The sequence below is a fragment of the Gambusia affinis genome, linkage group LG05 (genome assembly GCF_019740435.1).
Source record: "Gambusia affinis linkage group LG05, SWU_Gaff_1.0, whole genome shotgun sequence".
NCBI lineage: Eukaryota > Metazoa > Chordata > Actinopteri > Cyprinodontiformes > Poeciliidae > Gambusia > Gambusia affinis.
This window is the reverse complement of record NC_057872.1, coordinates 17,549,906-17,562,611: the sequence shown is the minus strand read 5'-3', so window position 1 is coordinate 17,562,611 and position 12,706 is coordinate 17,549,906. Positions and strand designations below refer to the sequence as shown.

The 12,706-nt window shown below is 38.8% G+C and overlaps 1 protein-coding gene across 3 annotated transcripts in view; it reads right to left on the bottom strand.

The window, feature by feature from the left end:
- The window catches only part of efna3b (ephrin-A3b), a 74,156-nt gene that overhangs the window by 13,578 nt on the left and 47,872 nt on the right, over window positions 1–12,706 (bottom strand). For 2 of the 3 annotated variants that reach the window (XM_044116762.1, XM_044116763.1), the window contains exon 3: window positions 1,798–2,090. In XM_044116762.1, the coding sequence (XP_043972697.1) occupies window positions 1,798–2,090 (293 nt within the window). Of the gene's footprint in view, window positions 1–1,797; window positions 2,091–9,572; window positions 9,652–12,706 lie in introns of those variants that run through there. The other variant, XM_044116764.1, reaches the window with a different exon arrangement.

The window sequence follows — 12,706 nt, the reverse complement described above, 5'->3', positions numbered from 1 at the left end:
GTGCAGAAAGAACCACCGCCTTCCACTAGTGACTCAGTCAGTGAAAGGGTGAAAGGCTAAATTTGCACAGCACTTCAGGTTTCAGTGTAGTGCATGCTAAAATAAGTGTAGTGAACTCCAGTGAATTAAAGCTAAATTACCTCCTTAGTTGGTCATCAGGTTCTACTGAGACCTTCAGAAGCGGATAAAAAAAAAAATTTTAGTTCCATCTTTAAAAAGTTTTAAGTAGTTTTCATGCATTTGCAATTACTAGGGTGATGGTTCTTGCTGCAGAGAAAAGGAAGATTATGGGACCCCAGCACATTTTGTTCTGACAGAGAATTTAAAGGATTTCCTAGATTTTGATTGGTTGGGATGAAGGAGCGGTTGCCCAGGAAAAACGATTATTGCAAGAACCACCTCCGTCTAAGAAATCTGTATGTAGTCACACTATCAAACAATAAGTATCAAACCATCAAAATAACTTTGCTGGTCTACAATAAGGGATAAAATATAGATACATAACTAAAAAGAGAATAGGAAAAGTACATTATTTTACAATTTCTTCATGTGAAAATTCAAGCATAAATGACAATAATTGTAAAAGAAATCTTTTCAGCTCATTTGGTTTCTGTTTAATGTCAGGCTGAAAATGATCAGTGCTTCCAGGGACTCTTAAAGACCCATTCTTAATAACATCCAGGCACCTGCACTTTTCTAGCACTGCCTGGTGTAGTAATTATCTTCTAAAACTCTCTTTTACAATTTAAGAATAGGTCACATACTCTCTTAAAGCTAAAAAATGTTTTATTTGAATAATTTAACCAACAACTCACTCAAAAAATGCAAAGATTAGTACTTCCATCGGATCATTTTAAGTCAGTAATGAGGTTTTGGAAACAACACCCAGTGGAAAACTAAACAAAGACCAAGGCATCCTTCTGTTTGTGACAGAGCTGTGCAGCTTTCTTACTGCTGCGCAGCAGAGCAGAACGTTCTGGAGACATCTCCCATTAAGCATTGTGGGCTGAATGGGCACGGCGCTGATTATAGAAGTTTGTTTATGACATTTGTTGTAGAACTGTTTGCTGACGAGACCCAAAGTCCATTACTCATACGGTGTCACTCCGACACAAAGTGCAGCGAGTTAATTTGATGAGCAGTCAACAAAATGAATGAGGCTGCTTGACTACAAGGTGACGTGATTAGATGTGAAGCAGTAATTCGTTATCCTGAAATAACAGAATCTAACAGAATATTTTTCTTACGCTGCTTTATTCAAGCCATGTTGGATTTTGTAGCTGATTTTGGTGAGAAACTTCACGTTTCTAAGCCAGATTATGATTTTGAGAGCATTCAAGTGAGTTAGTAATGCAAGAATAGAATTCAGATAATTCTAGTCAGTCAATTCTAGTAAACAGTAATCGCCTGGTCATGTATTAAAATTCATATATATATATATTGAGTTTTACCAATCAGGAAATGCAGAACACATTAGTCTGAAGGTGCATTTCCTTCAAGGAATTCCAAGTGTGAAAGTAGTGCAGCATTACCATAAGATAGACTAACTAATTATGTTAATTTTATGTCAGTTTACATAAAATTAGGTACTAATATGAGTGTCTATAAAATGAAGCCTGCATGTAGGATTAGTTTATTTAATCTTAAAACTAAGTGTTTGTCAACTGCTTCCTCTCAATTTACAGTTTTCTCTTCAAGCCTTCGGCAATTCATTATTATTTCTCTCCTTTAACACTCTAACGACATCAGTTATACTGACATATTCTCGGTGCAGGCTGCAAGTTCAACTCCACTCACAGATGTAGTAGTATTCCTGGCCGACGTGGAACTCGTAGCCCAGCGAGAAGGCGCTGTAGCGCTGGAACTTCTCCGAGAACTTGATGGGTGCGTGGGGGGCGTGGGGCCGGTTGCACTCCCACCTCTTGAAGCCAAGCTGAGGGTCGCAGTTCCTGTAACCACGGTAGCTGACCATGTAGAGGATGTACTGCTCTCCGGTGCCCACCATGCGCTGGCTGTCATTGTAATGAGGGCAGTAGATGTCCAGGTAGTCGTTGACGTTCACCTGCATCGTGTAACCCTCCCTGCGGAGACTGTGCAAACAGGAAAAACAACACTGAGTGTGAAATTCTACATTAAGTTTCTAAATTGGCATTAAGCTGTGTCAATTTAAATAAAATTACTAAATTATGTAAAAATTACTAAATACTAATTACAATTTACATAAAATTACTATGTCAATTTACATAAATTATTCAACAACTTAAGTAGGTGTAACCTTTTTTTTTTTTCAAATTATATTGAATAAACTAATCAGTCAGGATGTTCGAACGAGTTCGGTCCATTCTTTCAATTTACAAACTAATAGGTACTAATGCAATCAATGCACACGATAAATTACATCTATTCACAACCCTAAAATGTTTTATATATTGTCAGGTTTTATGTAATAAACCAGTATTGAAATCAGCTTATAAACCTGTTCTTTGAAGGCTTCAGAGGTTTGATAGAGAACACTGGTGACCAAGAAGCATCATAAAAAACACACACCAGACAGCTCAAGGAGAAAGTTAACGCTCAAATAAGCGATGGGCTATACAACAATATTAAACTTTGAACATAGTATAGAGGCAGGAGGGATATGTGGTAACTATGGAGCTGCTGCAAAGACCCAGAGCTGAGGTGGAAGAATCTACTGACAGGTCAACTATTAAAAGGTAAACAACTCTCCAAAGAAAATGACAAGAAATCAAGTTTACTACCGTTACTATAGTTTAGCGTCATGAAGGAGACACAGCAAACATATAAAAGAAGACTCTCTAGTCAGATGACACCAAAATGAAACTTTCTCACTTCTCACTTTTGTGCAGGAAGATGAACACTGTAAATCACCCTGAACACCCCGTCCCCATCGTAAAACATGGAGGTTCCAGTATCACCTGTCAGTATTGATGCACTGCACATATTCATAAAACGTTACACAACATTAGACATTATAAAACATTATGCAGCAGTTTTGATGAAACTATGAACATTTAGAATCAAAGCAAAAGTATCTTTCAAGCTTCAAACCAGTAACAAAAGTTTTAATTCTCAGCAGATTTGAGCAAATTCAGCTACACACTCGTTAGCCATGTAGTCAGCTGTTAAAATTCCACCCAGACATGATGTAAATACATCAGAATGTAGTGTCTGCATTCTTTCTGCAGGAATGCCTTCACCTTATCCAGATATTAATAACACAAAGCACGTGTGTGCTTGTGTTTATTCCTGCCGGGCTATTGTATTTAAAGAACACAGAGCTTCCTCTTCAGGTTGGACTCAAGGGCCCAGGGCCACAAGCATCTTCTCCTGGTGTCAGCGCTGCATTGTCCCCTAACCCCTGCGCTCGTACATCAACCGGAGCGCAAATGCTGTGCTCGCATCAGCCGTCAAAGTCCTGGCATCGTTCCTCTCCATCCTCCCAGCTCATATATCAGCGTCAACCCTAAAAAAGGCTCCGCCTGACAGAAAGATAAGGTCTGATTGTGAAGCTGTGTGCGTGTGGGTGTGGGTGGGGATATGCGTGCGTGTGTGAGACAAAGTAAAATAGATTCCTTCCTGTCACCCAAAGGCCTCTTCCTTTCCCTCCCCATCACACATACACAGGCCCATATCTGTGTGACACAGACCGTTTGCAGTTGTAAATCATACACACATCGATGATCGTCTGTACACACTCACGCACTCAAAAGTTAGATATGTGACAGGATAAAGTCACAAGGGGGCAGCAGAGTGTAATCTTTAGCCTCTCTCCCTGTTTGCCAGTTCTAGGTCACGTCTCCAGGGAGATTATTATTCAATTATTAAATGAAGATCGAACCTCTGTTCCCAGCCTCTCTGTCTCTCTCTTGCTCTCTCTTGCTGCTGTGTTTCTCGGCTCACTTAAAACCCTTCCTGGATTTGTCTTTTTCTCAAAGCTCTTTGTTTTTCTAATGTCTTTCTTTTAATAACAAAGACAGTTAGAAACTCACCTTCTGCTCTCCACTCACCTTCCTTCACGTTCCCTCATTATGTCATTTACTAACACTTTTTACTTTTTAAATATAACATTAGAAGAACAACAAAGTTTCTTTCATGTTTCCTGGAGACATAAACCAGGGCAAAAAAACCCAAAAAAACCCATTAAGAACAAGAGTGAGTTTCGGTCCACGAGGGAGGCGTGAATGCAAATTAAGAGAAAGAACTCAGAGAGCAGGAATGTAACAGACTTAAAAAGATGCGGTTGGAGTGTTTTATGCTCCCAAACAAAAGCAAGTTTGCTGAGATGAAGGGATAATGTGGGGGAGGAGGGCATCTGGGGGCATCATCCTGGAGCAATCTGAAAGTAAACGACTTTCAAAAGATAAAAGCTGGCTGTAGGATTCCCAATGTACATGCACAAAACAAACACTGTATTTTATGCAGTGAGATCTAAGGGGAATATTCAGTACACACACACACGTGGAAAGAAATAAGTGCCCAATGTAATTTCATGTAAAACTCTCATCAGAGTGCTTGAACAGCATAAAGCAAAGTAGTTTTATGTCAAGGGTAGTCAGAAAATAAGATGTGGTCAATTTAATAGTAAGATTAGATAACAAGGAGTATGCAGGACGGAGGAGCCGCATGAAAAATGTATTCAGACAATCATTTCAGATATTAAACCTGTAATCTTATCTGCGTGGTCTTATCTTATACATCTGCTGCCATTATGAGCACAAAAATGTTTAAACAAAATGCTTCTCCTGCATGTAAAAAGGGACTTTGCAATGACTGAGAATAGAGCCTTATTTAATCTGTACAACTTAAACCAAATGACTTGTTTTCTTTTCTATAAGAAAATGAACAAGATACAAACTGTAACCTGAGAAACAAATGAGTCTGTGGAGACGAGCAACAGTTGGTACATCTTCTTATACGGTACATTGTATACTGTACAATTTAACATATAAATTTTACTGCAACCATACGGTAAAATTTTGTAAATTACAGTAAATTTACTGTAAATTAGAGGCGTTTTGTTTTTGTTTTTTTTTTCTTTACAGTGTAGTTGTAATAGTCTGGTAAAACTGTCATAATGTTCTTGCAATTTTCTCCAAGCTACAGGGGAAAAGTATAAATATAATTATTTATGACTAAAATTCATTTCTAAATTATTTCTTACTGTCACATTGTTCCAATCTCTGCAGTCACATCTTTAGTTTTTGCTCCCATATTTTTTATGAAGCGTGATGGACTCATCAATTGGCCAGTTTTGTTGTGAATGACCGATGAGTGATTGGCACTTCAAACAGTGAAAACTCAGGGGTTTTTTTCATGTTCAAAAATGCATCAGAGCTAACATTTAAAAAAATACACTTTTTAGCCTGTAAATGTTCTAAGCTCAATAGAAATAAATATGCAGATACATATTTTTGCCAAAGATATGGGGATATTCTTTACTTTCTGTTGAATTTAAAACTATTACCACTGTCAAGCACCGTGGAGATACTTACTACTTGTTACTTTTAGGTGTTGAAATAAAAAATTAGCTCATGTAAATCTCGTTGTATGTTTTACAGTACTTTAAAGGAAGTGGAAAACATCAGGTCAGACCTAAATAAACATGGAAGTTAGTGTCAGAGAGTTGATATTATCCTACCTCTTGCTCTTTGACTGCGACTAGGTAATTTGATTGTGCTATTAAATTGTGAATTTTTTTTCACTTTTTTAAAATCCCCACTAATTTTCTCTCTTTGAAGTGCTCCCTGCCTAGTTAAAGCTGATAAGAGTCCAGTTCAATGAGTCGCCTCTTCAGCAGCACACCTCAGAGGAGCTGAACAGCAGTTTCCAAGAGCCAACAAGCACTTATATACAAACAGATCCTCCAGCGAGATGGAGAGATGGAAGGATCGGCAGGAGAGATGGAGGACTTATAAGATGAGACAAGGGGTAGTTGGGGTTAAAAAGCAGCAGAGTGTGGCCACAGGGGAGCAGAGAGAGATAGCAACAGCTAAGAGCAAGATCAAAGAAGGCCCGGATCAATGTCACTACTGTAAAAATCACATCAGTGAGGGTGTGAGGGGGAGACTTACAGAGGGCATGTTGCCGATATAAATCAGTCAGAGGCAATATAATGCCACAGAGTTGCCCCCTGCCTGCCTATTATCTGCCTCGCCTCTCGGAGTATCGTGCATCAATAAAATACTTTGACAGAGAGCGCAAACAGCCCGTTTTGTAGCACAAGCTTCAAGGACTGTCTAACTTCTCCTGCTGTTCATTAAAAGGAGCTATTGGGGTTAAGATAGTATTGGAGGAAGCTGCATGTTCCCTACAGCATTAAAAAATAGATCCAACAGAATAATAAAAGGATTTTACTTTTGTTTACTTATTTATTTTTCAATTAAGGTGAGTTGTGTTATAATGAGAGCCAACGCCTAAGCCTAGAGAAAATCTGAAAATATATAGAAGGTACACCTTTTAAAGCAGCTTTCGGTACTAGAATGAAAACAGAAACAGGACAGAAAAATAACAGTGCACATCACAGCTATCTGCAATTATTGCCACAAATAATAGTACAGCCGCCTGGCAGGCACTTGTGTTGAGCATTAGCGTTGTGATCCTGGTCCTAACTGAGTTTTTTCCTTAGATGACTTGTAAAAATGTCATATGTGAAACTAGGGCTGCACAAAAAATGGTATGAACATGATCTATGTTGATAGAAATTAGTCATGAGCAATTTATTATGACTTTTGCAAATTATATCATTATATCTTGGTAAGTATATGCTAGATTTATATAGCACCTTATACAAACACAACTTGTTACAGAAAACAATTTTAATCAGATCTGTTTAAAGCTTATGTTAAGGAAGACCATGACTAATGCAATCAGATTGAAAGAAAATGTTTCAACAAAGTAGGCAGAAAACGGTAACACTTCATTCAAAGACAGTTCTCCTTAATACCAACAAGTAAGGTCCACAGCTTTGGGTCACAATTAGCAAATTGCATTTTTGTCATTGGTAATCACAATGTTCTAGGTGGCTTTGATGACATACAGAGTTCACAAGCTAATTTGGCCATTGTGAGTTGTAAATATAAGAAAAAATACCTTAAAGTCAATTCTAAAAGTCACACAAATCCTGAGCAGTGAAGTCAAAAATGGATTAACAAGTTTCACCTCTCGTTTCAGTTATGGTCACAGCTGCAAAATCCTAAATAAGCTCAACTACCACTCTGAGTTTATGTGAGAGGCCCGTCCAAGGTTCATTACAGTAATCTGGTCAGCAGGAAACAAACGTATGAATCAGATTTTCTGCTTCTCGTTTAGCCGTAAATGATCTAATTTTGGCTGCATTTTAAATATAAAAAAGAAACCAAATACTCTTAATAGTCAATCATGATCTAAGGCTTTACCCAGAAAGTTAGATCTTTCAGGTTCTTTCCCATTTGTAGAGCTGGCGATGGAGTGTACTGCTAAATATTTACTTGGTTCGTCAGATACGTGCAGTATTGCACAACTGTATGTGTTTTCTTTTCCAATTGATTTAGTAGCAATATGAAAAATTCCAAGATTTGTAAAGAGTTATAAAACTCTATATATTATTTCATAATTCCACTTTTCAAGAAGTTGTCATCTTTCTGCAGAAACGTTCCAACACCATGTTGAAGGTGAGGCGAACGCTGCTCAACAACAGTGCCCGATAAGTGGGTTTATCTCAGTAGGTGATATTCAGACACTGAGGATTTACGTGTCTAAGTTTTTCTATTTACTATTTCTATCTGCTGAGCACTTGGCCATCAAAGTACAACACAACATGGGGTTGATTAGGCTGCAGTGGGTGTTTGAAGCTGTTTGACAGCCAGCAAACTACCAAAAAAGAAAGATAAAAATATAAATGCCAAGATAAAACAAGGTTATAGAAATCAAAGGAGGCACCGCAGATGGACATAAGGCTGGGACAGATTAAAAGTTGTCCAGTAGTGTAACAAAAAATTGCCAATCAGGATTTTTAAAAGCCTCTCTGCCTCCTGGGGCCTAAAATCTTAATCGCATCTCAGTTTGGTACAGAGATGCGAACGCTGTTGCGGGAGGACTCCAATCAGTCAGCGGAGCGGTAGGTATAATTGAATGGCTCAACTGCTGAACGGAGACTCCCAGAGATTTGTTGCATCAATGAGGCTCTCATCAAACACAGACAGGAGTCTTCCTCACTGCATCCTGCTCTTCTTTTCTTTTCTCTCCTAAACTCCATTCGTTCCCTCTGTTTCTGTTTGGTATTGCCTGACAGCAAGCATGTGGAGCTGATGAAAAACTTGCGTATATACATTTGTCTGACGCCGTGTAATGGTTGACTTGATTCTAAAGCCTCCCCATTAAAATCAATATGTTTCTAGAGTGTGTCTTAAGACAGCAGTATATGCTCCCTTCTCTACACACAAACCCACACTTTAACAAGCATATACAGCAGTCTAGCCCTGCGCAGCGTTGGTTCATCATCGGTAATTGATCAAAGTATTAGAGCTAACAGGGATTCTTGATAAGAGCTCTCACATATGATCCTATTAAATGGGCATCGTTTCTCTTCTCCGACCTTTTCCCACATTTGCTTCACTTTTCTGCTCTTGCCTTACCGTTTGCACACTATTGCATCGCTCTTTCTACTTCCTCTCTCTTTCCTTCCTCTCTTATTCCTTCAGATGTCCCCTCAAAACCTCATGGCCCGCTTTATTGGCTCCTTTGATCGAGCTGTCCGGCTCCAAAGTGGAGCCACATTCAACAAGCATACCGTCCAGCACGATTATGCTCGGTAATAGGCATGTTCTCCTCGCACAGGCATCCATCACATGTGCTTTTATTGTGGGTTCCATTCTCGCACATGCAGATAGTTGGAAGGGAGGAAATGAGCATGAAGGGAAAAACAGATGGAGAAAGGCGAGGCCAAAACACATGCACGGCCAGAAGATGAAGGAAGGAGAATAGAGACGTCAGAATACATCAGGTCAAAGAAAATAAAGAACACCTGAATTTTGTGATGGCCTGCAATTTGTTATCTCCTGGACAAAGATCTCTTGGGTTTCTCCAAATATCTGCTGGAGCCATTTCTTTAATGTGGGGGTCAATGCCCCGACTACTCCAATGACCACGGGCACTGCGGTTGCTTTTACTTGTGAAGCTCAACTTTCTTGTGTTTCTATTTCCTGATATTTTGCTCATTTACAATGGCACATATTTATATATAAATATATAATATACATTATATATAAATATATATAAATATGTTTGTACAACATACCACAAAGGTGGACTAAATTTACCAATTAGAAAATTGGCTGCACTGTATTTTAATTTGGGATCAAACTTTACTTCGTAGTATTTTTAAAAACTGGAAACTAAGGACTATTCTCCATTCACTTCAGTCATTCACTACTTTGTGTTTGTTTAAGACATAAAATCCCAATAGAGTACATAGAGGTTTGAAGTTGTGATGTGTGAAAATGCGTAAAACTTCAAAAAGGCATGAAAACCTTTGCAAGCCACTGTGTCGATCACTTAATATTTGCAAAACAAACCCGTCTTTCATTCCTCTTCTGCCACTTTGTTCCCTTCACCCATCTGTGGGCTTCTATATCCCTCTGCTTCCCTGCATCTCCCTCGGTCTCTGTTCCCAAAGCCCTTACACGAGCAGCAGTGATCCCCTCAGACGCTCGGGACATCAGAGGTAAAGAAAGGCACTGAAGAGAAAGAAAGCATACGTTCACTAAGCTTCTACATGATTGATGGTGATCCTCTCTGATGGCTTTGTATAGACTCAGCACTCAGTGAGACATTACCCTCTGACCCAGCTATTGATTCCTACATGCACAGTCCCAAACATACAACACTAGCCCTGACCCCCTTGTGCCCACAAATAAAAAAAAAACAAACAAACAAAAAAAAAACATACTAACATCAGTACACTGCCCTACACATTGATCGCTTGGCAGCGTACTGTGAAACCTGATCAATCGGCTGCATTACAATCATTCCCCCAGCCGGTTTGGGCTCACTTCCTGGCAAAATTACGTGGCAGTATGCGTCCAGCTGACTGATGCGTTTGGGCCGGCTTCTGGAGGCTTGAATATCAAGACCACTCTGGTGCAGGGATAAGCCTGTAGTCCGTACAAGAGCAGCTTATTACTCAGATCCCTCTGCAGAGCCGTTTTACTGAGGGATCTGGGCTAAGAAACGGGGCTCGCCAGGTGGAGGGACAAGGCGCCATCAATCAAGCAGACCTGGGTCATGGAGAATTTGCAAATACCTCTTTTTCTACATGCACTTGTTTTAACCCACTTGAACTACAGGGTGGGTGGGATGATTCTGCCTCATAAAACATAAGCGCTTCTAAACCCCACTCACATGCCACTGCATTAGGAGCACCTGTTTAATTCCTTACTAACCCAAATAACAAATCAAATCTATCTATCTATCTATCTATCTATCTATCTATCTGTCTGTCTGTCTGTCTGTCTGTCTGTCTGTCTGTCTGTCTGTCTGTCTGTCTGTCTGTCTGTCTGTCTGTCTGTCTGTCTGTCTGTCTGTCTGTCTGTCTGTCTGTCTGTCTATCTATCTATCTATCTATCTATCTATCTATCTATCTATCTATCTATCTATCTATCTATCTATCTATCTATCTATCTATCTATCTATCTATCTATCTATCTATCTATCTATCTATCTATCTATCTATCTATCTATCTATCTATCTGTTCTTTTCACCCGAAACAGAAAATAATTCAAGTAACAATTACAACAAAGATGGGAAGAATATCATCTCTGATAGCAGATGATATTCTCTGCTTCAAGCCTCGAAGCAGATGGGCTACAGCAGGAGAAGACCACACAGGTTGCCATTACTCCCACTGAGATGGATTTCATTTCAGGTCTGAGGCAACACGGAAACCTCATTTAGACGTGAATCTAGGATGCGTTGAGTCATACCTGTGAGCCAGACCTGTGCTTTTACATTAACTCAAATCTGGTGTAACCTTATCCTTACAATTAAAAAAGAAATGCAGGGTTCACAAAATTATCCCTAAATATTATATTTGTTATTTTTTTCAGTTGCAACCCAATATGTGTAAAACCATTTTTGTTTATTGGATTGCAAGAAATGAGAGAATCGTGGTAAAAATAACCAATTATAGTTGAGGTCAAAATTATTTGCACCTCTTGGCATTAGCATTTTCTTTATTGCTCAAGTTTCAAGCAATGAATCTGCCTTCCATCTCATACATCTAAATATAAATACATAAAATCTAAAGGACATAAAAAAGATTTAAAGCAAGAAAAAAAAAATTGTACTGGTAAAGTGTTCCTAATATTGTGGCCAGTGAATATATTCAACACCATGATCTGCTTGTTATTGCCGTGCCCAACTGTGTAGCCGTATGTGGTCAAGTTTTCCAATATATTAGGAAAAACCTGGGGAACACTTTATGCAAGACAACAGCTCAGAGGAAACTGCAACTTTTATTTAACCCTCACACTAAATTAGAGTGCAGTTAAACACACGGCATGATTTTTTTCCTATGTTGCTCTAAAGGAAGCAAAGAAAAGCAAAACCGAGGCGAGTGCCAACTAAGCTCTGGCCTAATGGGCTTTCAAGACAAAACCTCAGCTGGCTTTCAACATTAGTCTCTATGACGACCAAACAAGTCCTCGATTTTAGCAGAAATAGAGGGGAAAGAACGAGGGAGGGGAGGACATCAGGGGTTTGTGCTAAAATACACCCCCCTTTACTTTAACATCCTCTTTCTCTCTAATGGCCAATTAAACATTACTTATTATCATTCTGTATTATCACAAATCATCTGCTACTACTGTGCCAAAACATGTTTTAAAGCAAAGTAAGGTGGGGAATTTTTAGTATGTTTTTTTTTTCCATTCCTTCTGGGTCCATGAAGAGTAGGCTGAAAGCAGTGAGGTGGAGAAGAAGTGTTGCTAAATCTGTTTTACCATACAGCCAGTTTTATACGTTTCACTTGTCCTCCAGGGGAGATGTCCACAAAATGAAATATGGTCAGAAGAAAAGACTATGTTCTTTTTTCTTTCAAAAAAAAAAGATCTCTAAAAATATTCCTTAATATCTGTATTTTCAAAACGAGACAAAGAAAAAGAAAATTTAAGCAAACACTGCAATTGGTTAGGCTCAACACTAAAATACCAAGCAAATAGAGCCATGAGATTAGAGGAAAGTGATAAATATATTCTCTTAAATGTGAAATATGCTATTTTCTTGAAACTAAAACTGGCATTAACTCTACATATACTCAACGTACTTATATATTCTCACAACATACTCAATTTCATCACAGTGAGACTGTGAGCCAGATGCAGCATCCTGCTTCATGCGATGTGGACAAAGTGGAGGAAAATGTTACTAAGCTGCACAGATTTGCAACATGACTTGGGGAGACGTTAAGTCTCGCTTTTCAGGCTGATTCAGGGGGAAAAAAATTATTACCAGAAGAATAAAGTCAAGAAAGACATGTTAAGCTTGTTGTCACACACGAGTCTGCAAAAGCTGCTGCGTAACTCACACGCAAGTACAAAAGAACAAGGCAACTAATAGTTTTGAAGAAAAAAGCTTTATATTAACAAAGAAACGGCCACGTAGAATTAGTCTGACTTCTCTTGTGATATTATTAGTTTTGTTCTCTCTGAA